The sequence below is a fragment of the Myotis yumanensis genome, unplaced genomic scaffold (assembly GCF_028538775.1).
Source record: "Myotis yumanensis isolate MYYU_CA2020_CCGP unplaced genomic scaffold, mMyoYum1.0.hap1 SCAF_16, whole genome shotgun sequence".
NCBI classification, from domain to species: domain Eukaryota; kingdom Metazoa; phylum Chordata; class Mammalia; order Chiroptera; family Vespertilionidae; genus Myotis; species Myotis yumanensis.
The window spans coordinates 24,364,694-24,389,694 of record NW_027223767.1 but is presented as its reverse complement, the minus strand read 5'-3'; the positions used below and the strand labels follow the sequence as shown (position 1 = coordinate 24,389,694).

Here is a 25,001-nt window from a genome sequence, read left to right as displayed (position 1 = left end):
TCTAGCAAACTTGTCTCTGGGAGTATGAGTACTTTGCTGTTTATCTTTCATTAAAATGGATAAGTGAGGCAGAGAAATGAGCTTTTCCCAAGGCCCTTATAGTAATCCATTGGTTGAGTGGGGAATAGAACAGTACAAATTTGGTATATGTTGTTAGCTTATTTTTGCTACTCCTACTTGTAAGAGTGCTTTAAATTCCTACTAACTTTCATTTAGACTGATTCCAGTGACGTAAGTACTAATTTTATAATCTTGGGTTATCTTTTAAATGGGTGTTTTGTTCCTAATATTGATGTTTACTTTTTTCCTTTCTGAATTGCCTTCATTCAGAGCTTGGAGGACTCCTGAAGTATGTGCGACCCTTTTTGAATTCCATCAGCAAGGCTAAAGCAGCTCGTCTCGTCAGATCTCTTCTGGATCTGTTTCTTGATATGGAAGCAGCTACAGGGCAGGAGGTAAGATGTTTTAATGACAGAAGGTAGACATTATTTTAAAAAAGTCTGTTTTGGTGAAAGCAGTGCCTGACTGCACTGTGGTTCTCATATAGAAGGGACAGCTGGGAGAACAGCTCAGGACTTATCATGTCAGTTTCTCTTTGTTCCAGGGCATTTGATACTTTGGGTCTGTTCCATGCTTTGCTTTGTAAGTGGAGATTGTTAGTGGTCCCTGGAATCCTCATTACATCAGGGTCACAAACTGATTCTTGCTTTTGAGGTATTGTATTGCCACACTTTTGTAATGTTTTCTGTGTCTATGGTACCTTTCATTCTGTGTCACAAAGCTTGTGAGCATTAATTAAGTCTTGAGGCATCCCTTCTTAGCATGTTTTGTACCGAGTATATGTCTTTCTTGAGGGGTGAGTATCCATCTGTTTGTGTGTCGTGTGCGGAAGGCACTGGTGTATCTATACATGTCCTCTACAAGTTCAGACTTACACCCTGACCTGTGTTTGAAGAGTGCCTCTTTGGATTCACTGAGCCTCTTCCAACCTTTTCAAAGATAGCTGTATTTACTGCAATTTAGGGGAAGGAGACACTATCAAAGTTAAAACTTATTCTGTAAAAAGTGGCAGATTCAAGCAGAGTATATTGTGGTTACTTGAATCTGTAGGAATAATTGTTTGCTGTGGCCTCTGGGTGTAAAGCTAAAAGGTATGAAAGGGCATAGTAGCATATTGAGTAAATAATGAGGCATTTCAGAAACCTAGGACATTTAGATTCCACTTTGAAATCATGTCTTTTAAATGACATAAACTAACTTTATTTGTAGAGAAATCTTCATATTAATTTGTTTCTGGCAGAACTATGTTCTTTTTAAATTGTACTTTGTGCCCAGCTGGTGTAGCTCAGTGGTTGAGCATTGACCCATGAACCAAAAGGTCACTGGATTGATTCCCAGTCAGGGCACATACCCAGGTTTTGGCCTTGATCCCCAGGAGGGAGTGTGCAGGAGGCAGCCCATTGATGTTTCTATTTCTATCCTTCCTTCCTTTCTCTCTCTCTCAAATCAATAAAAAATAAATAAAATAAATTGTACTTTGTTCTCATGAGAAAGTGGCACCATCTTTTGTTTGAAATAGGGTGCCTTTAGAATGGGCTGACTAAATGATAGCTTGAAACAAACCCATAAATGTTAGTTGGAACTTTTTAGGCAGAAAAAGATAATTATCCAAGCCACTCCTTTGTACACTGGTTCCTGGAATTTGTCCCTTCCCATAATATAGAGCTGACTTAGTGGCTAGAACTGCATTAACAGTCAGTTCTCCTACTTCTTTATGGAAATCTTTCCAAATCATAATTTAGTACTCGCCTATCATTGTCTGATGCGATTTACTGGCCTTTATATCATATGGCTCCATGTCTGGTAAGGCTCTCCCTTAACTGTGTTTGTACATTGCTGCTGTTTATTTGTATATTACATTTTTGTCAAGTAGAACGCTTTCTTCCTTTTCCTAGGGTGAAAGGAAACACTCTTAGGTATTAGGTCATTATGCCATTTTAGTGCTAAGTATCGGCTGATTTTTTTGGGGGGTGGGGATGATTATCATTATAGCTTTTTATTGAGAGCTGGTCTTCATCCATGTAGCAGGACTTTTTTTAAAAAATAGATTTTTATTGATTTCAGAGAGGGAGAGGGAGAGAAAGAGATAAAAACATCAATGATGAGAAAGAATCATGGATTAGCTGCCTCCTGCATGCCCCACACTAGGGATTGAGCCCACAACCCCGGCGTATGCCTTGACTAGGAATTGAACCATGACCTCTTGGTTCATAGGTTGATGTTTAACCACTGAGCCATGCCGGCTGGGCTGTAGCAGGACTGTTTTTTAAAAATATATTTTTATTGATTTTAGAGAGGAAGGGAGAGGGAGAGGAAGAGATAGAAACATCAATGATGAGAGAGAATCATTGATTGGCTGCCTTCTGCACGCCCCCTACTGGGGATCGAGCCCACAACCTGAGCATGTGCCCTTGATCAGAATCAAACCCAGGACCTTTCAGTTTGCAGGCTGACACTCAATTCACTGAGCCAAACCTGCTAGAGCTTTGTTACTACATTTATTTAGGTGACTACAGGTCTCTGACTTGGATATAATCTTCATCTTAGAAAATTCTTTGATTGAGTGATGGTAAAGGATAGAGGAGCGAGTCAGGTGGATTGCTCTCATAGTAGTATTGAAGCCTGAGACAAAATAGGAAGTTTTAGAACACTTTTATGGGAGCTAAGACTTTTGTGTTGGGGAGTTTGGAACCAAGAGTATGGGGGAGGGGCTTTTCCTTGCTTTTTTTCTATTTGGGAACTAACCATAAGTTAGATAGATCTGCAGAACAGTCTGCAGCTTGCTCTTTTCTGAAAGCTGATACGATTCAGATTAGGTTTGGGTCAATTTCCGTACTAAGGTTTAGAGCTTAGAAAATGAGGATATATGTATTGGATTTGGGGATTGGGCAGGGGAGTGGGAGTGGGGTGGTTGGTAAGGGGAGGGGAGTAGAAAATTGGGTTGAGGAGGAGAGAAAGGAAACTGAACCAAAATCCTTGCCAAATAATGAACTGAAATCCCAGAATTTACCTTAACTTCCAGGGCTTTCTAGGAAATTGCCTATGGGAAGCTATTTTATTTTATTTTTTTTTGCTATAGTATAACTCAGTGGTCAGCAAACTCATTAGTCAATAGAGCCAAATATCAACAGTACAATGATTGAAATTTCTTTCGAGAGCCAATTTTTTTTTTTTTTAAATATATTTTATTGATTTTTTACAGAGAGGAAGGGGGAGAGATAGAGAGTTAGAAACATCGATGAGAGAGAAACATCGATCAGCTGCCTCCTGCACACTCCCTACTGGAGATGTGCCCGCAACCAAGGTACATGCCCTTGACCGGAATCGAACCCGGGACCTTTCAGTCCACAGGTTGACGCTCTATCCACTGAGCCAAACCGGTTACGGCGAGAGAGCCAAATTTTTTAAACTTAAACTATATAGGTAGGTACATTGTTATTAACTTAATTAGGGTACTCCTAAGGCTTAGGAAGAGCCACACTCAAGGGGCCAAAGAGCCGCATGTGGCTCGCAAGCCGCAGTTTGCCAACCACGGGTCTAACTGAAACAAATAGTACATTTTAAGAAACCTTACATCAAAAATCCTATTATTGAAACAGTTATTTTAATGGAAAAAAAGAGTGTGTGCTAGAGAGAGTTTTAGACTTAGAACAGTAATTTTCCCCCATAGGAATTTAGTTAACAGAATTTAAAAAAATAGTTAAATATATTGATTTAAAACTTAAATATCTAATTTTGACCACCTCAAGCTTTTGTACTCAAGTAAGGGTTGACTTCCTCCAGAAGCACGGGTGTGCATTCTTAGCCCCTTTATCAATCATGGTTAGCATGAACAAAGCACAAAGCCTCAGACAAAATAGCTGTGGCACAAGGGCCTTTATTTTATTCCCTTAGAACTGAAGCACCAATTATAGTCCTAAACAATGCAAATCATGTACCTGTAATGGGTAACAGACATGCAGTTCATGTTCATGTGTACAAAAGTCTGTGCTCTAGAAGAAATGTTTGTACTGACCTGAGTTTTTTAAGGCTGGTTTGACATAGAACGAGCACTAGAGATAGGGTCCAGGTCTGATCCCAATGCTGATATGTAATCTTGGGTGAGTCACTCAACATCTGGACTGTCAGGGAAATGGGGACAGGTGAGATTTTGGAGTAGAATTCAGTGTTTGTTTGTTTTTAACTAGGAATATGCATCAGTGGCCAAGCTCTACTGAATCAGGAGCCTAGGTATTATTCATTTTTTGTGTTGTTTGAAAAAGCTCCTTGGTTAAAATTGATGGTAAGCTTTTTGTAGCCCCTTCAAGATGTATAGTACAAAAGACTATTGTATTTTTGTTGCTAAATTATACAGTAAAATATTTTTAGTTCTATTCATGTCATGAACAGAAATCTTACTTTGAGTTTGACCTTTTAGAACATAACTCAAAACTCTGAAATTGTGATTGGCTTGGTTTTATTTTAGTTTTTGTAGAATTTTTATGAGGTCAGTTGTGTTTAGGGTTGGAGATTAAAGTAGCCACCAGAGGGCTCCAATGAGTTGTAAAGGTTTCATTGAATCTCAGTGTTGAATCCTCTAAATAACCATTTAATGTCAGCCATCCATTTATTTATTGAATTTTGACTTAGGGTTTAAAGGCAGAAGATGAGTCAGTTTGGACTGTCCATTTGCTTTTCTCTCCTTACAACATCTCTTAAGAGTACTTTGAATTTCCATGAAAAACCTGTTGTGCCCTAGCCAGTTTGGCTCAGTGGATAGTGTGTCAGCCTGTGTACTGAAGGGTCCTGTGTTTGATTCTGGTTAAGGGCACATGCCCAGGTTGCGAGCTCGATCCTCAGTGCAGGAGGCAGCTGATCAATGATTCCAATCATTGATGTTTCTCTCCCTCTTCCTTTCTCTCTGAAATAAATTAAAAAATATATAGTTAAAAAAAGAAAAACAATAGTAACAGCAAAAACCTGTTGTATTAGTAATTCTCCAGAAAGTTCAATTTCATTTTATATTATGCTCTGATTAGGATTTTAATACAAAACTTGTAGTAACAGAAGTAATGTAAGGCAGCAGTACTTAATAAGTACTTTGTCAAAGCTAATATGTCAAGGATACCTGATGGCATTTAGACCATCTAGCATAGATCCCTACTTTAAGTCAGTTACTTTGCACATTACATCACTGCTTAGGTGGCAGATAGAACTGGGGATTCAGAGTACCTATAAATAAAGCTTAAAAGCCTGTTTAAGTGTTCGTTTCATTCTAAGTTCTATTTGCTCCCTTTAATAAAAGCTAAAGTTTGCTGGGCTAGATGAATTTGTTAGTTGCACTTATTAGAATTTGAAAGGGAAGAGCCAGCTGGGCCCTTTGAGTCTTACAAGCAACTGTTAGGAACAAGGCATTTGTGTTTAGGCTGAGAATTTCTCCCCTTTATTACCAGTGTATTCACATTAAAACATTATTGTTACTGTTTGCAACTATTTGGGGGGAAATTTCTGACTTAAAAATTTCTCAGTCATCATAGAATACTACATTCCAGGGCTACATATATTGGAAATGCTGGGTCTCTGCTGGGAAAGGTGGAAGAGGAATCTCAACAGTGAGACTCTTCCAGAGGAGCACAGTCTAAGCATCAAGATACTTCAGGTGTAAAAAGCCTAGTTGGTTCTCTATTATAATATAACCATTACACATTGAGATCTGTGTATCAAGGCATGTCCCCTGAGACATTATATAGAGCAACATGGGTAATATGTAAGGTGGAAATTAAAGCTATTCTCTAAAGCAAAGTTTGTGGGAGAAATATGAGGACATAATGTTGCATGTACTGTCTCTTCCCTGTTGCAGGTTGAGTTGTGTTTAGAGTGCATCGAATGGGCCAAATCAGAGAAAAGAACATTCTTACGCCAAGCTTTGGAGGTATGTGCCTACATTAGTATTGTTTTTAGGTCTCTATGCATTAGTCAGACTATGAGTGTAAGTAATACCATCTTGATAAAAGTATTTTCTGCAACTTTGTGTTATCTAGGCACCCAAAGATTATTGCTAGTAGTCTCACTCATGAGAATTGCTCTGGTTGAAGTTTTATGACAGACCTGCTAACTTAGAGAAGTAAGCTGTAACATCGTAAAGTTAATAGTCACTGCCCATAGTAAGAGATAATACTATGGGCTAGATAAATATTTTTGGACTGAATTTGATGCTATCATCAGGACTTGAATATTTAACAGTAACAGTACTGTGACTATCAATCTTTGATTTCTTTCTTTCATCAGTCAATGCCTTTTCTCTTTTCTAGGCAAGACTAGTGTCTTTGTACTTTGATACCAAGAGGTACCAGGAAGCATTGCATTTGGGTAAGTAGCTGGTAGTAATTAATAAGGACTCCTAGCTGGCTAAATGAATGTATTTTAGAGCCTGACTACTCTTATTAGTTATGCATTAATAATTCTTCTTCTAAGAAGGCTTAACCTTCTTTTTTTTTTTTAAAAGATGTCCTGTAATGGGCTTATCAATAGACCAGATACAACAAAGGAAATAATCAGTAAATCTAAAGAAACTTCCAATATTTCTAATGCCAAAATCCATATTCTTTCCCTTACAATATTATTTTAATATATTTTGTTGATTTTTTACAGAGAAGAAGGGTGAGGGATAGAGAGTTGGAAACATCAATGAGAGAGAAAGATCGATCAGCTGCCTCCTGCACACTCCCCGCTAGGTATGTCCCCACAACAAAGGTACATGCCCTTGACTGGAATCGAACCCGGGACCCCTGAGTCTGCAGGCCGACGCTCTATCCACTGAGCCAAACCAGTCAGGGCTTAACCTTTTTTATTTACTGAATCTGTCATGGAAAAAATGCCATTTGGAAGTTCTAAGAAACTAACTAGAACTAATTTTTTAAATTTAGAGAATAGAAAGGTCAAATTGCAAAGTGTTTTACTGTCTTAACACATTTACACATCTGTTTATAATTATACTTAAAATCTATTTTTAAGAAGAAATTATAAAAAAGTTTAAAAAAGAAATTAATTAGATGTGAATATATATAGAAGTTGGAGTGGGCCATCTAAAGGCTTTCTCCTGTGTGGTATTTAAACACCCTGAAATCTTTGCGTGCTGCTGTGTTTTTGTTTTTGTTTTTTTAATTAATAGGTAGATCCTGGATTATTTTTCCCATATGGAAGACCATGGCTTTTGTAATCTATTAAGTTGAAGAAATTGCTAATATTCAATTTTTATCCTGCAAAAATGACAATTTCATATGGTTCTAACAAATAATAGCATGTAAAAAAAAAAGTTTTGCCGAAACCGGTTTGGCTCAGTGGATAGAGCGTCGGCCTGTGGACTGAAAGGTCCCGGGTTCGATTCCGGTCAAGGGCATGTACCTGGGTTGCGGGCACATCCCGCGGTGGGGGATGTGCAGGAGGCAGCTGATCGATGTTTCTCTCTCATCGATGTTTCTGATTCTCTATCTCTCTCCCTTCCTCTCTGTAAAAAATCAATAAAAAAATATATTAAAAAAAAAAAAAGTTTTATTGCGATATAGTTAACAGACCATAAAATTCATCCTTTAAAAGTGTACAAACCATGCCCTGGCCGGTTTGGCTAGGCGGGTAGAGCGTCGGCCTGTGGACTCAAGGGTCCCAGGTTCGAGTCCACTCAAGGGCATGTACCTTGGTTGTGGGCACATCCCCAGTGGGGAGTGTGCAGGAGGCAGCTGATCAAAGTTCCTCTCTCATCGATGTTTCTGGCTCTCTATTCCTCTCCCCTCCTCTCTAAAAAATCAATAAAATATATTTAAAAAAAAAGTGTACAAACCAGTGGTTTTTAGTATATTCACAAAGTTATGCAACCAGTAAGCCACTATCTGATTTTCTGGACATTTTTATTACCCCAGATATAAATCTTGGACTCATTAGTTATCACTTCCCATTAATCCCTGATCCATCACCTCCCCCACTCACCAGGCAGTCACTAATCTATTTTCTTTGTAGATTTGCCTGTTCTGGACATCCTTTATAATTAAAGGGTAATATGCAAATTGACCCTAACGGCGGTATGACCGGTTGCTATGACGTCCACTGACCACCAGGGGGTAGACACTCAACGCAGGAGCTGCCCCCTGGTGGTCAGTGTGCTCTCATAGGGGGAGCGCCGCTCAGCCAGAAGCCAGGCTCACGGGTGGCGAACGCAGTGGCAGTGGTGGGAGCCTTTCCCACTTCCTCTGCAGCGCTAAGGATGTCCGACTGCGACTTAGGGGACTGGGCCTAAGCCGCAGTCAGACATCCCCCGAGGGCTCCTGGGCTGCCAGAGGGATGTCTGACTGCCAGCTTAGGCCCGATACCCTGGGGAGTGGGCCTAAGCCTGCAGGTGGACATCCCCCAAGGGGTCCCAGACTGCGAGAGGGCGCAGGCCAGGCTGAGGGACCCCCCTCTCCCCAAGTTCATGAATTTTCGTGCATCGGGCCTCTAGTTTCATATAAATGGAATTATATAATATATGGTATTTGTGATTGTCTTCTTTCACTTAGGATAATGTTTTCAGGGTTTATCCATGTTATAGCATATGGCAGCCCTTCATTCCCTTTTTAAAAAATAATACTTTTATTTATTTTTTAAAATATATTTTTATCGATTTCAAAGAGGAAAGTAGAGAGAGAGATAGAAACATCAATGAGAGAGAATCATTGATCGGCTGCCTCCTGTACGCCCCTTCCCCCCCAGGAATTGAGCCCGCAACCTGGGCATGTGCCCTTGACTGGAATGGAACCTAGGACCCTTCAGTCGGGAGGCCAATGCTGTATCCACTGAGCCAAACCAGCTAGGGCTGTCTTTTTTATTTTAGCCATCTAGTGGGTGTGATGTGGTATCTCATTGTGGTTTTGATTTGCATTTCCCTAATGACTAATAATGTTAAGCATTTTTTCATGTACTTATTGGCCATTTGTATGTTTTGAAGAAATGTCAATTCAAATCCTTTGCTATTTTTTAATTGGATTATTTGTGTTTTTATTCTGGATACCAGTCCCTTACCAGATAAATGATTTGCAGATATATTTTTCCCACCCTATGAGTTGTTTTTTCACTTTCTTGGTGGTTTTCTTTGAAGCACAATTTAATTTGGATTAAATCCCATTTTTCTTTTGTTACTTATGATTTTGGTATCATTGCTAAGAGATCATTGTCTAATCCAAGATCACGACGATTTTACTCCTATATTTTATAGGTTTAGATCTTACATTTAGGTCTTTGACTCGTTTTAAGTTAATTTTTGTGTCTGATGCAAATCTGTTTGGATTTGATTTTTCACATCTGAGATGGGGAAGAAGGTAAGGTGTATTTGGAGAACATTGGTATATCCAGAACTCCTTCCTTCTTCCACCAACCCTAGTGCCTGGTATTTTTATGTAGTCTGTGATTGCTGGGCAGAAAGAGAGTGAGTGAGATCATTGGATAACTAGCTTCAGCGTTTTCTGGGTGGAGATTTCAAAATTTAGAAGTAAGTTCATAGAGCTCTTGGCTCTAATGTTCTCCTTAGAATACAGAAAGTTTCCAAGAGATTTGTGTTTCTCTTTTGGAGGAAAGCACATTTAACAGAAAATTTAATTCTTGTAAGTAGGTAAACCTCTTTTTGGGTTCAGGCAGGTTTCTGGTTTCTTTATCCTGAGTGTTCTTATGAGGGTGGGAGAGGGTGATACTATGGGATGAAGATATTAAGATTATGGCTTAGAAAGGGGCATAATATTTTTCCCCCTCCAGGTTCTCAGCTGTTGCGGGAGTTGAAAAAGATGGATGACAAAGCCCTTTTGGTGGAAGTACAGCTTTTAGAAAGCAAAACATACCATGCCCTCAGCAACTTGCCGAAAGCCCGAGCTGCCTTAACCTCTGCTCGAACCACAGCAAATGCCATCTACTGCCCCCCTAAATTGCAGGCCACGTTGGATATGCAGTCAGGTAATACCTGTAGCTACTCATGGGATTTTTTTCTTAAAACTCATCTTATTTCACAGGTGGAAGGAATGGGGGATTGGGGCTGGGGAATAAAATTGGCTGATTTGGCTTGAGCCTTCTTCAGAGAAACCAATTAGAAGGTTTTCTCTAACTAGCTGCCCCCTTCTATTAACTTGCTATTAACTGCCTAAAATATATTAATAACATGTTTATCCATGGTTGCCCAGGCAACCTGATTTTTAGAGCCAAGACCTTAGAGAGCTCTCACTTAGGTTTAAAAAGCTCCCTTAATTTCCTTCTTTGTCACTACTCAGGCTGGTGGCAGCTCTTTCTAACATTGATTAATCCAAGTCTGTTGTCACTTGGAGATCTTTGTAAAGCATGTTGGGCTTTTCCAAGTGGCCTCAGAACAGGGCTAAGAAAAGACACCCCCACTCCCGAATTTCTGTTGAGTTTAGTGGATAGCTTTCTGATGGAGTGTGTGAATGTTGGGGTTAGGAGGCCATGGGCAGTAGAATACTTGAAGTCGGCAGCTTTTATTAGTTATACTTTATTATTACTGAAGGAGCACTGGAATTAAAGGCAGAAGACTAGTTTAAGCCCTTACCTTTCTGTAGTCTTAATTTCCATGTCTGTAACAGAGAGAATACCTGCCCTACTTGCCTCTTGAGTATTTTGAGTATCAGATGGCATGTTTTGTCATTCAGAGGTTAAGAGCAATAGCTCTAGAAACCGACTTTTCTAGGTTGACATTTTAGTTCTGCCAAATTCTAGTTAGTTAATTTATCTTTGGGCAAGTTACGTAATTTATCTGTAACTCATCTGTAAATTGTACCTCTTCATAGGATTGTAGTGGGGATTAAATTATGATGAATGTAGTTTTTATCATAGTACCTTGCCTTGACCAATTTGGCACTTTCTTTAAACCCCTGCTCTTTTATTATGCCCTTCCTTCATGGTCAAGACATGAACTTGCATCTGATTTCTCAGAGGAAATGGAGGCCATTTTAATGTAAACCCTCTTGTTTTTCCTTGCCAGAATTTGTCACTAAACATTTGTAACCTTTATCAAGAATGATCCTTCTACTTGTCCTTTTGTTCCATTCTAAATCTGTAGTCTTTCTTCTTCTCCATGTGGCTCTGCAGCTCAGTCTTTGAACCACCCCAGCTGAAAAAACACTGTCCTTTCTCCTTTTTAAATTGCTGTCCTCTCCTTTGCTTGGCAAGCTTCTTGAAAGTGTTGAAAGACTATCCTTATTTTCTTATCTCTCTTGACTCCTCTGATGGGGAAGGGGGGTGGTGTGCAGGGGCATGGTGGAGATTTTGACCCTGTTGAATTCTCTAGGTTTCTTTTTCTTCCTTCCTTTCTTTCTCTTTTTTTGGTTAATCCTCACCCAAGGATATTTTTTCTATTGATTTTTAGAGAGAGAGAGTGAAAGGGATGGGAGGAGGGAGGGAGGAAGGGTGGATGGTTGAGAGAGAAAGAGAGAGAGAGATGCATTTATGTGAGGCACATGGATTGTTTGCCTCCCAGACACGCCCTAACCGGGGCCAAGGATCAAACCTGCAACCCAGGGGTGTGCCCTTGGCTGGAAATTGAACCGTCGACCCTTTAGTGCGTGAGCCCCCACTCCAATCGCTGAGCCACTTGGCCAGGGCTAGGCTTCTTTGACATCACTGTCTTTCTGGTTCTCCTCCCTTGAATAATTATCCTTGGTCACACTTTGCTGTGTTCCTCAGTGTTGTTTTCTCAGTTCTTTTTCTCTTCTTGTTCTCCCTGTTTCCTCTCTAATCCCATGTTTTGCCCATGCTTTAGTCGCCATATAACACTAATGGTCTCCTCATCTGAATCTCCAGTAACTTCCTCCTAAATTCCAGATCCAGATTTTCAGCTGCATAATGGACATACATACTATATCTCAATCTCAACATGTTGAAAACCAACATTATTTAACCCTCCCCCTTAAACTGTTCTTTTCTGCCTCTCCTATTTTAGTTAGTGGCATCATCATTGACTTAGTTGCTCAAGCTGTTGTCTTTGGAGTAATTTTGACCCCTTCCTCTCCTTCACCCCTCATGTCCATACTCAGTTGCCAGATCAGGTTGAGTCTGTCTCCACATCAGCCCTTTCTTTTCCATCTACATTCACTGCTCTAATTGATGCCTAGACCACTGGAGTCTTTTACTGTTCTAACTGTCCCTAGTCACTTTTCTCAGTCCATCTTTCTTACTGGTCCAAAGTCATTTTTCTGAAACACAAATCTGATCATGCAACTTCTTTGTTTAAAATTTTCCAGTAGTTCCCTGTAATCTCCAGGCTAAATTATACTTTAACGAAAGGAAGGCATCCTGCCCTGGTCGGGTGGCTCAGTTGGTTGGAGTGTTGTCCCATACACCAAAAGGTTGTGGGTTTAATCCCCACTTGGGGTGAGTACGGAAGGCAACTGATATATGTTTCTCTCTCCCCATCTCTCTCTAAAATCAGTAAACTATATTCTTGGGTGAGGGTTAAAAAAAAGGAAGGCATCCTTCTCATTATCACCTTTGGTTTTCATTCCTATTCATCAAATGACTTCATGTGCTTCTGCTTCTGGGCCTTTATATATTTTGTCAACTCTGCTTCAAAATTCCCCTTTTCGTCTTGTCCCCATGGCAAACTCCTTTTTATCCTTCTAGATCCAGGTTAGATGTCTTCTCTATAAACCCTCTCCAGTAAGTCTTCTTTACTTCAGACTTCCCTATGAAAGGTATATTCTTTGTACATGTTAAGGTACTAACCTTGTTTCTGTTTTGGTGACCATCTTTCCCACTGTGAGACTGAGCTCCTTGAGGACCTCATTTGTATTTATTTCCTCCATAGTAGCTATATCAGTGCTTGGCACAGGGGAAGCTCTCATTAATATTTGTGTTGAATGAGTGACAGTCTAGTTCTTTTTAAACAATACAGTACACCTCACACCAACCATGATGCTCATAGTCCTAATGTCCTAATGTGGCTCCTATTTACTAATGAGTTTGGGAAAACCATATACCATCTTGGGGTGGGGGTGTATTTTACTTTTTTTTTTTCTGACTAGTCTTAGTTTGGGCCTGGTCTGTTCTCCTCTAGCTCTGCACTGGGAGGTATGGGAAAATGGAGATTTGTCTTACCTAGTTTTAGCAGGGTTAATAGTTTGTTGGCTGTTCTTTAGGGAGCTCTCCTTGGCCTCAGAGAAGAGGGGTTTTCTCCAGGCCTCTGTGTTTAAGAATAGTAGAAGGAGGATCTGATTCCTTCAGCCTCAGAGGGGAAGGCTTTTTAGGTAGGATAAAGTGCTGGGGAAGTTCCCAGCTGGGGTGCCAGACACACAGGTATGTAACAGGTAGGTTAGAAGTGTGCTGAAACATTGATACCTTGGGGTCACATGTCAGTAGTTTCATCTTTTTACTCCAGCATGCTGAATACTCTCTACTACATGTACCTTGATTTGAAGAATGTTGGAAAGCCCTGTGGTAAATAAATGGATGGGGCTGAGGCAGAGTTAGAACTGATATATAGACTCTTAGGACTTAGGTGCTCCCAAACTAAAAAGTACTATTATGCCAGGTCATGGCGTAGGTTGGAAATGGTAGCAGGTTCAATCAAAGTTAGGCTCATTGGGAGCAACCCAACCTCTAAGAAGTAGAGAATTAGATGACTGTGATATGTCAGTCTAAATAAATACTGTTTGACTGTGTGCATTTAAGTTCATGGATTTGGCATTATGTGAAATCTATGTACTGTTGCAACTCACTACTGGGCTAAAGTACATCCATAAATGAGAAATATTTCAAATGAGGATATAAGAGATTGGATTTTTTTTTCTCCCCCATGAAAGCTGCTTACATATAAAAATGTCAAGCTTAGAAAAGCTATCTTAATGAAATGGTTAATATTATTAAAATCAGTCATTCGGGCAGTGCAGGGATGTTTGGGTCAACTTCCTGTCTTATGAAAGTGATGTAATGGAGGATGTTCTTTCCTAGTGGCTGCAAAAGATAGGACTGCATGCAGTAAGGGTGAGAAGCATGCAGAAGATGTTACAGTTTGCAGGCTTTAGGATCTTCTTTGAATTGGGTCTTAACTCCTTTAGAATTTATATTAGCAAGATGGCATTGAACTGGGAAGCCAAAGAAAGACATGGGTTCTAATCCGAGCTTTGCCACTAGCTGATAATGACTTTGGACAGGTCCTTTATCCTTTCCTGACCTCAGGAATAAGTGGATGGGGTTGGGATAGGTTTCTGAGGCCCTTCCCAGCTCTGATCTTGTGTGGTTCTCATGTGGTTCTTCCACCTTTCTTTTCAATGCTTAGGTATTATTCACGCAGCAGAGGAGAAGGACTGGAAAACTGCATACTCATATTTCTATGAGGCATTTGAGGGTTATGACTCCATTGATAGCCCCAAGGCCATCACCTCTCTGAAGTACATGTTGTTGTGCAAAATCATGCTCAACAGGTAGGTGCACATTAATTAACTCTGGGATATGAGAATTCAGATTTTTAACTAAGTTTTCTGCTGTGTCAGAAATGGCTTGGCAGGGACTGGACAGTCACAGAAGCTATAGCTAGTGGAAGTAGATGGGAAGCCTCCTTGAAGTATCCTGCAATTATTCTTTCCAAAGAGTAATAATGGGCCAGAGGGCCAGAAAATAACTTACAGACTAACAGGGGGTAGATTAAGGAAGAGGTTAGGGAGAGGTTTGAAAAAGGGGACAACGGAAGTATGACAGATCTTTATAAAGAATAATACATAATTTATCCATATTTTGGGGTAGTAAATGAGATATTTACTGGGATTCTTTTTGGATCTTCTTTATTTTATAAAGATTTTTTTTGTTGATTTCAGAGAGGAGTGGAGAGGGAGAGAGAGAGATAGAAACATCAATGATGAATCATTAATTGGCTGCTTCCTGCACACTCCCTACTGGGGATCAAGCCCACAACCGGGCATGTGCCCTGCCTGGGAATCTAACCTTGACCTTCTGGTTCAGGGGTCCTCAAACTTTTTAAACAGGGGGCCAGTTCACTGTCCCTCAGACCGTTGGAGGGCCGGACTATAGTTTAAAAAAAAACTATGAACAAATTCCTAAGCACACTGCACATATCTTATTTTGAAGTAAAAAAACAAATGTTTTCGGCGGGCCGCATGTGGCCCGCGGGCCGTAGTTTGAGGACCCCTGACTGGTTCATAGGTTGACATTCAACCACTGAGCCATGCTGGGCCGGTTTTTTGGATCTTATGTTGGGATTTGACTTACACTTATTATTCTGCCTGTTGGTTCTATTACTTTTGGTAGGTTCATTGTTGCTTTCTTTTTAATGCTGGAGTTTTTCTGCTCTTCACTGTTGATTTTTGTCCCAGAGTGTAGGAATTCAGACTGGCTTCTGCAGTGTGAGGGGCATATGGGTTTAGGGGTGGGGCTGATTCTCAGTAGAATTCTGAGAAAAGGAAATTCGCCTAAGCCTATACTTAAAAGCATGATGTTCTGGAGCAATTGACCAAGTATGTCTTTTTTTCTAGCCCAGAAGATGTCCAGGCTCTGGTGAGCGGGAAGCTTGCACTGCGGTATGCGGGGAGGCAGGTAGGGGACACCATGACTGCAGTTCTGATCTCTACTTACTCTGAGGCCAGCATATTGTGTCAGACATGATGTTTGGTGAGACTAGTGCTCTTCAAGTCTCCATTCTACATTTTTATCCTCTCCCCCCACCCCTTTTCCTTAAGCCCATTCAGTATATTTCTTGTGCTTTTAAATTTGTGATCTAAAAAGTCAGTGTTTGGTGCTCTTATGGACATCAGATGGTTTGAAGGAGTGAATTTTAGCATTTGTATTGAGTTAGGTTGCATTTAGCATTGACCAGGAAATTTATCCGAGCCTGACTTGCAAATTTGACATGTGCAGAACATGAAATCTTGATTCTCCTAGTTGAAGCCCAGTAAGGCCTGGTGCACATGTATGTGCTTTAAGGAGATCAGATTGCTTGGTGCAGAAACTAGGTTTTGATGACTCACCTGAGTGCTTCTTATATTAGCACTTTGCACTCATGTCCTGAGTTTTGGATGTGGTGCAAGAAGAGTTCTTTTTTTCTAAAAAATGTATTGATTTCAGAGAGGAAGGGTGAGGGAGAGAGAGATAGAAATATCAATGATGAGAGAGAATCATTCATTGATCAGCTGCCTCCTGCACACCCCCTACTGGGGATCGAGCCTGCAACCCGGACATGTGCCCTGACCAGGAATTGAACCGTAATCTCCTGGTTCATGGGTCGACGCTTAACCACCAAGCCACACTGGTTGGGCCAGTAGCTCTTTTTGTGGTACCTTTTGTGCCTATATAGCTATGAGTATGACCTGTGTAAAGATGACGTCTCAGATGTCTTCACTATCTCTTCTTTGTACTTTGTTTAAATATCATTACTAAAGTAAAAGTGATCTTTGTAGATTCAAAGATTTGTCTCTAAACAACAGGCACATTGGCTATCTCACTGTATCTTTAGAGGAATGGCCACAAGATGATTTCTTCCTTCTCCAAAAGTGGCCCTAATTGGCTTTTTATCAGAAAAAGTTTCAGATCAGCGTCTAATTTTGACCAAAAGAATACTGGTTATTGCTAAAGTGAATACTTGTTATTGTCTAGAAGTAGAGTTGAGGAGATGGGCTAAGAGAGATCAGGTGTCCAGAACAAGATCAGGTAAACTAACTGGTAGTGGTGGAGCCAGACTTTGAACTTGGGTTATCTTGCTCTAAGTTCCAGGCTTTTCTCATTATGATATTTCTTCTGTCTATAGGACAAATGCTGAGAACACTTTGCACTATTTTAAAAAAATATATTTTTACTAATTTTTAGAGGGAAGAAGGAGAAAGAGAGAGAAAAATTGATCTGCTGCCTCGGGTTGAGCCTGCAATCTGAGCATGTGCCTTGACTGGGAATTGAACTGGCAACGTCCTGGTTCATGGGATGACACCCAGCCAATTGAGCCACAGGGACCAGAGCCTTGGCTCTATTTTTAAAGCCTGCTGTATAAGACACACCATCCTTATTTAAGTACACAGGCTGGTACAGGAGGAGCTCCTGGTCCTGTGTACCTTAATGACAGCTTTTGAGCAGGAGTCAGACCGTTCTCCTAAAAAGACTGATGTTGTAGATTTCTTGCTGATCGAAGGGGACTTGATAGCTTGGGCAGGTGCCTTTTCTAACTGGGTTAGAAGGTGCCCTGAACCATTGATTGTACCTTCATAACTCTGGGGTTTTAACGTGCAGTGTAATATGTAAAATTGTGATGCCTCAACCCTAATGAAAGTAGACGTTGGTCTGCACACTGTAATAAACCTAGCAGAATGAATCTTCATGACGCAAAGGTCTTATCAGGCGGGAAGGAAGGAATCAGGGGTGTTACAGGGATAGGGAGTCTTGGAAAGAAATCAGTTCTCTGGTCATTTTCCCTTTTAACATGTCATCTTCGGAGAATGCTGTGTCAGGGTTTTTTTTTGCGGGGGCGGGGGGGGGGGGAACTAGCTATTTTCTAGTATTTTTAATTTATTTCAGATTTCAAAGGGAAACTGGCTGGCACACAGTGGCATTCTTTTTGTTTTCCTTCCTGATTTTCCCAAGGTGTTTATTCAGGCAGACCAGGGGACAGGGAGGCCCTACATCTAAAAGGTGTTGGAGCCCTGGCTGATTTTGTTCAGTGGTTGGAGCATCGAAGGTCTTGGGTTTGATTCCTGGTCAAGAGCACGTACCTGGGTTGCAGACTCAATCTCCGACCCTGGTCGGGCGCATGTAGAAGGCAACCAATTGATGTGTCTCTCATGTCAATGTTTCTCTTTCTCTCTCCACCTCCCTTCCTTCATTCCATTCTCTCTAAAAATCAATGGAAAAAATGTCCTCAGATGAGGATTAACAAAAAAAAAGGTGTTGGGCCTTTTGGTGGTGAAGTGTGCTAGTGATGAAGGACGGGGGGGTGGGGGGGGGGACAGCAGGAATTGATCGTGGAACTGCTTAACTGCCATGCCAGTTGGCGGCACTTGTTGACCGAGATCTCCTCCACCTTTATGATCTGGATTGAGTGAGCACAGACATGGTGCCGGGCCCTCATGTCTCAGTCTGCGGGGAATAGGAGGGGCCAGGTCAATGGGTCTCTGGGTGTTCCCCCAGATCTCATCAGGTGCCTGCTTTGGGGACCCCAGTCTCTGGCCACCATGAATGTAGAACCTCCCAATTCACTTTGCAGGCACAGCCACAGTTCTCTCAGTGGTCTTATTGCAGCTTTTCTTCCCAGGCCTCAAGAACAGCTGTGGGCCTGCTGCTTCCCTGCCACCAGAAGTTGTTGGGACGTAGCATACTGCTTATGAGACTTGTGTGTGGGATGTGGGTGTGCAGAACAGATCACTTTGACTACTTTTCTCTTTATTTTTAGACAGAAGCATTAAAATGTGTGGCCCAGGCTAGCAAGAACAGGTCACTCGCAGATTTTGAAAAGGTAAGCATGGTGTTGGGTTGGTAGGGAATGGGTGGAAAAGAGGGGCATTTAAGTACTTTTTAAAAACATAACACTATTTTAAAATAATTATCGTTTCATAAGAAGTTACAAAGATAGTACAGAATTATTCCTTACTAGAGGCCCGGTACACGGATTCATGCACTGGTGGGGTCCCTCAGCCTGGTCTTCTGGGATCAGTGGATCTCTGCGCCACTGCAGCCTGGCCTTACCTGCCATCTCGACGGGCTCCAGTCCGCTGTCCGCATCAATCCCGCACAGCATGAAGTAGTGCACAATGCGGCAGGCGGCCAGGGAGGAGCCCGAACCCCGGCTGGGTGCTGCACTGCTCCCGCTTATCCCAGCCCTGCTGTGCCTGCTACCCGCTGCAGCTCAGGCGCACAAGGGGGATTGTCCGAGGGAGAGGCCCCTGAGCCTGGCGTCTTGCGCCCTTCTGTCAGCTGAGTGGTGCTCCTCCATTAAGCATCTGCCCCCTCGTGGTCAGCGCGCGTCATAGCTACCTGCTGGTTGCCTGGTCGCTTAGGCTTTTATATATATAGCTACTATTAACCAGTTTTCCTCACTGGTTACATTTTTAAAAAATACATATATATATATATGTGTGTGTGTGTGTGTGTGTGTGTGTGTGTGTGTGTGTGTGTGTATTGATTTCAGAGAAGGAGAGAGAAACATCAATTATGAAAGAGAATCATTTTTCAGTTCCCTCCTGCATGGTCCTTATTGGGGATTGAGCCCACAACCTGGGCTTGTGCCCTGACTGGGAATCGAACCTTGACCTCCAGGTTCATAGGTTGATGCTCAACCACTGAGTAACACCAGCAGGGTATTTACTTCTTTACTTTGTATAATTTTTTTCCTTCCCTTAACACTTTATAGCACAGCTGACACGAGCTAGGATACTGAGATCATTACTAAAGGTCAATAAATCACAGACATGAATGCCAGACATGAATGCACAGTCTAGATCAGTGATGGCGAACCTATGACATGCCTGTCAGAGGTGACACGCGAACTCATTTTTTTGGTTGATTTTTCTTTGTTAAATGGCATTTATAAATATATAAAATAAATATCAAAAATAGAAATCTTTATTTTACTATGGTTGCAAATATCAAAAAATTTCTATATGTGACACGGCACCAGAGTTAAGTTAGGGTTTTCAAAATGCTGACACGCCGAACTCAAAAGGTTCGCCATCACTGGTCTAGATCCTTTTATCCCAAAGTTTAGGATGCTTGATGGAACACTTCTGTTAGGGGTTCCTTGGAAAAGAGGTCTGTGAGCAGATATTTGGAAAACAGTAGGGCTAAACCAGTGTTTAATTAGAAAGGAGCTAACTGCAGAGCTGTGCTGTGCTGATTGATGTTCCTTGAAGAATTCCAAGAGCTAGCTCTGGAATTCATCAGCTCCCATTACTTAACCTGAGAGTTCTTTTTTTCCCCCATAGAGACCCTATTTGTTCTTTGGATATACATGTTGAAAACTAGTGTGTGTAGTGAATTTGGCTTACAAACTGAACCACTCTTGGCTTACATGATTTGAGTTTTCAGACAAAGATGGTGCCTGGGGTGGCTCCATCTTTAAATTTTTTTAAAAATTCATTTTAAATATATTTTATTGATTTTTAAAAAAAATATATTTTATTGATTTTTTTACAGAGAAGAAGGGAGAGGGATAGAGAGTTAGAAACATAGATGAGCTACCTCCTGCACACCCCCTACTGGGGATGTGCCCGCAACCAAGGTACATGCCCTTGACTGGGATCGAACCTGGGACCCTTCAGTCCTCAGGCCGACACTCTATCCACTGAGCCAAACCGGTTAGGGCTTTATTGTGTTTTTTACAGAGAGGAAGGGAGAGGGATAGAAAGTTAAAAACATCGATGAGAGAGAAACATTGATCAGCTGCCTCCTGCACAGCCCCTACTGGGAATGTACCCACAACCAAGGTACATGCCCTTGAGTGGACTCAAACCTGGAACCCTTCAGTTCGCAGGCTGACGCTCTATCCACTGAGCCAAACTGGTCGGTCAGGGCATAAATCTTTTTTTTTTTTGTAATAAATTTTATTGATTTTTTTACAGAGAGGAAGGGAGAGGGATAGAGAGTTAGAAACATCAATGAGAGAGAAACATTGATTCAGCTGCCTCCTGCACGCCTCCTACTGGGTATGTGCCCGCAACCAAGGTACATGCCCTTGATCAGAATCGAACCTGGGACCCTTTAGTCTGCAGGCCGACGCTCTATCCACTGAGCCAAACTGGTTAGGGCAAATTTTTAATTCTTGATGTTCCTTTTCTTCTGCCTTCTGCCATAACTGTTCTTTCATCTCCCCCAATCCTCCAGAACTGCAGTCAACCATGCAGTTGCAAGGGCCAGCACACTACTTAGGAAGCTAGGCATAGTGTGACTTTCAAGTGCAACTCTGTGCCAATCTTTTGGCAGGCCCTGACAGATTACCGGGCAGAGCTCCGGGATGACCCAATCATCAACACACACTTGGCCAAGCTGTATGATAACTTACTGGAACAGAATCTGATCCGAGTCATTGAGCCTTTTTCCCGAGTACAGGTAAGAACCCTCCTGGGGACTCGAGCCCCTCTCTGGCTAGGCATTGCCATTGCAGCCCCTCCTTCCCCACACCTGTCCACAACAGGAACTCACTTCAAGGATGTGCCTGGTGGGCAGAGACCACCAAGAGGTTGGGATTCTTTTTTAAGAAATTTTACTTACTGATTTTTGACAAAGAGAGAAAAGCATCTACTTGTTCCACTTATTTATGCATTCATTGGTTGATTCTTTTTTTTAAAAAATATATTTTATTGATTTTTTACAGAGAGGAAGGGAGAGGGACAGAGAGTTAGAAACATTGATGAGAGAGAAACATCAATCAGCTGCCTCTTGCACACCCCCTACTGGGGATGTGCCCGCAACCAAGGTACATGCCCTTGACCAGAATCGAACCTGGGACCCTTCAGTCCGCAGACCAACGCTCTATCCACTGAGCCAAACCAGTTAGGGCCATTGGTTGATTCTTTTATGTGTCCTGACCGGGGATTGAACCTGCAACCTTGGCATATTGGGACGACACTCTAACCAACTGAGCAACCTGGCCAGGGCCTGGGACTCATGATGGAACAAGAATCCAGGAGAGAGTCTGTTGAGATTGCCGCTGCCTGTATTCAGTGCAGTCTCCTTGCTTTTGTAGTGAGCACCATGTGGTGAATGTTTTCTGAGTGTGTGGGGTAGGAGTGTGTTTATTGTCTGTGTGATGAAGGCAGATGGACAGAGCACAGGTGTGGCCAAAGGGAATTTGGCCCTATGGCCACTCAGCAATCCCCACCCCCCAACCCCTATATGAGAGGCAGAGGTTAAACTTTCAGTGTTGGTGTCTCTCTGCCTTTCCTTTTAGATTGAACACATATCTAGCCTCATCAAACTCTCCAAGGTAAGGAGTCCTGAGCTTGTCTTGGGGGTAAGGATGGGAAAGGGGTTTGTGGGGGGCTGGCATTACACTCAGTGGGCCTTGTTGGAAGGCTCCCAAGCTCCTCAGTGGGGCATGGGGACCATGGGCTCAGAGCTGGAGTTGCCTTGTTGCCGTTTTGTTTTCAGTTCATCTGCCCTAAGTTCCTTTTATGTATAAAGGCTTTCATGTCGGTGTGATCTCTGACTAGTGGAAATTGGCTCCTTTAATCAAGTGCTTTGATTTTAGGCCGATGTGGAAAGGAAATTATCACAGATGATTCTTGACAAGAAATTTCATGGTGAGTAACACTCATATAGGAGGGGGGCTGGTGGTGGGGATGAAATGGTTGAAGAGGCATCGTGTTCTTGTTTACCTTGAAAAAAGATAATTTCATTGTTTTACCTGGTAGTTCCTTGGGATCCTTGCCCCTCATCCTCCAGGGTGAGAGTGTCTAGTAAACACGTATACATGGAACAGGGAGATAGGTGGGTTCTGCTTCCTCTCCTCTCTGGAGAGATGAGGCAGCTGGGGAGTGGGTGTGTCTGAAATGTGCTTGTGTCTAATCCCATCTCTTACATGGATTGCCCTTGTGTTTCCTGCAGGGATCTTGGACCAGGGGGAGGGTGTTTTGATTATTTTCGATGAACCCCCAGTAGATAAAACTTATGAAGCTGCTCTGGAAACAATTCAGAACATGAGTAAAGTAGTGGATTCTCTCTACAACAAAGCCAAGAAACTGACATAGGTGAGTGCTGGCTCCAGGACCGGCCGGCAGCTCTGTCCTCTGCCTGTCGAGACTGAAAGCCTGCGGTGGCTCTCGGCCCCTGATTGACACTGCTCTGTCTTCTCTTACAGAGTTGGATCTGTAGCGGTCCTTTGGCGAGTGTGTGTGGCGGGAGAGTGAAACCTTTGGGGAAAATGCTAGGAGATTCTTTTTTCTTTTTGTTCTACTTTTCGCTCGGAAAGTTTTTAAATCCTCATTTGGTGCATCTGTATTCCAGCCGATAGGTGTGCCAGTTTTCATGTAATCTTTACTGGCCCAACTTGGGAGTGGGGACATTGCTTACAAAAAAAAGAAAAAGAAAAAAAAGATTATTCTAAATAAAAGGAAAAGGCTTACACTACCTAAAGCTGTGCTCTCTGCCTCCTGGGAGAGGGCTGCCAAGCCAGGCGCTCCGCCAGCCACCGGGCTCCCAATCCACCCGCTGGCGGCACCTCTCCTCTTCAGAATTGGGTGTTTGCCTGACCATCAAAGCAACGACTTTTTATTCTGTTTGTACTGAACCAAAACAAACAACTGTGGATAGACTGCTGTTTTCTTTTTTATTTGAAACGAGGCGTTTCCGTGTTCTTTCCCCTGTCATACGGCTGTCCACCCACCTTCCCTCCACAAAGGCTCCAGCAGACCGGCTGAAGGTCCTGCCACCGCCCCAGCAGCAGCAGCAGCTCCGCTCGGACCTGGGAAGGACGGGACGAGGCCAGGAGCTAGTGTCCACCACGGCCACACGGGAGCATGTGGGCCCTCGCGGGGCCTGCTGTGCATGTGGCTCTTTTTAACACAGTAAACTAGATTAGACGTCAATGTTTTAATTGCCCCTCTCCTCTGCTCTTTCTCTTCCTTCCCTTCTCCCCTCTCAGCCAGGAGACCATCACGTGTCTCTTCTTCCTCCTTCCCCCTCGGGAAGGCGGGCTGTTGGACGTCCATTAGCTTTCCTACCTGTCCCACTCCTCTCCTGCCGGCCGATGGATTTATTCCGTTTCAAAACAGTGAACATCGGAAATGAGACTGGGGGGTGTGTTTTTATTTTTGTTGTTGGGTTTTCGAGCAACCTCATGTCCCCTTCCCAGGGAGCCTCTTTCCTTTCTTAGAACTGGAAGGGGGGAGGTGAGCCTGCGTACCGCATGCTTTGTCTGTGGCGAGGTCACACAGTGGATGCCACTGGCAGGTGAGCTTCGCGCCTCTGGGTGCTCAGCTCCCTCTTCCTCCTCCAGCTCTTGTCTTCTCCCTCCCTCTCCCTCCTGCTTCCTTCCTGCTGGCCTCCTTTTGTTTTTCTTTCCCTTTCTCAGATTATCCTTCCAGGTTTTCGTAATAAATTTATATTTTGTAAAAGGATTTTGTTGTACCAGGTTTTGCATCCTCACTGAATCTGACTGGCTCTTATTTTCCTCTCCAAAATCAGGTTTTTATTCTCAACATCTCTCCCCATCATGTCCAGTCACTGTTTTGGTTTTGGCACCATCAATATCAAATGTACAAACGGTTCTTGCTAACCAACACCAGGTATATCTGATGTTCAGATGAGTTCCAATAAAAACAATTTTTTTTTCAAAAGTGTCTTTTCTTGAGTGCTGGAGGGCTTCCCGTGAATGCAGGCAGCTCTGTGGAGCCCTCTAGACTGGCCACAGGTGCACTATCATCTGCTTCCTGGGAGACCCATAGACGGTGCTGTACTGAGGGGTCTGGGTAAGAGAGTTGGTCCGTGAAGCCTGAAATGGGGAATGGTGCTCAGGTATCTTTTCTGTTTTTCCAAGGCACCGTGGACATGGGGTTTGGGTGTATATATGTAATATCCTGAGCCTACTTCCTCTGCACGATGCGGATGGCACCTCCGTGGTGGGTAACTGTGGTTTGAGGGTTCTATGAAGTCATGGAAATGCAAGTGCCCGAAGAGGCCTGACAACTCGTGGTGGTTTTGTTTCCATTTGGAATCTTCAAGAGCGGTGATTGCCTCATACACCTCAGACCTGGGGATGGTCCTGAGGGCTCGGGCCCATGGGAGGGAGGGGAGCTCTAGCTGCCAACTCTACTTCCGTGTGAGCAATTGCTATTCTCAATTTTCAGTGCTGTGTCTCTAGTTTTGCTTGCAGGAAGAGTTTTGCTTCAATAAAGAACTTTAAAAAGAGATTCCAAAGGTATCTTCAGAGCTGGAGCATAGGGGAGGGTTACCCATGCCCCGGGCAGCCCCGACTGGCAGCAGCCTGTCCTCAGCCCCCTTTGCAGGTCGCTCCA

General features: G+C 42.6%; 1 protein-coding gene across 1 annotated transcript in view; it reads left to right on the top strand.

The window, feature by feature from the left end:
* PSMD11 (proteasome 26S subunit, non-ATPase 11) overlaps positions 1-24,323 on the top strand; it is a 33,592-nt gene extending 9,269 nt beyond the window's left edge. Inside the window, exons 3-14 of the mRNA XM_070392925.1 lie at positions 331-455; positions 5,900-5,971; positions 6,351-6,408; positions 9,817-10,011; positions 14,339-14,483; positions 15,549-15,609; positions 18,446-18,508; positions 20,971-21,096; positions 21,938-21,973; positions 22,238-22,289; positions 22,594-22,736; positions 22,847-24,323. Coding sequence (XP_070249026.1) covers positions 331-455; positions 5,900-5,971; positions 6,351-6,408; positions 9,817-10,011; positions 14,339-14,483; positions 15,549-15,609; positions 18,446-18,508; positions 20,971-21,096; positions 21,938-21,973; positions 22,238-22,289; positions 22,594-22,736 — 1,076 coding nt within the window. The 3' untranslated portion in view covers positions 22,847-24,323. The remainder of the gene's footprint in view (positions 1-330; positions 456-5,899; positions 5,972-6,350; positions 6,409-9,816; positions 10,012-14,338; positions 14,484-15,548; positions 15,610-18,445; positions 18,509-20,970; positions 21,097-21,937; positions 21,974-22,237; positions 22,290-22,593; positions 22,737-22,846) is intronic.
* The last annotated feature ends 678 nt before the right edge of the window (positions 24,324-25,001 follow it).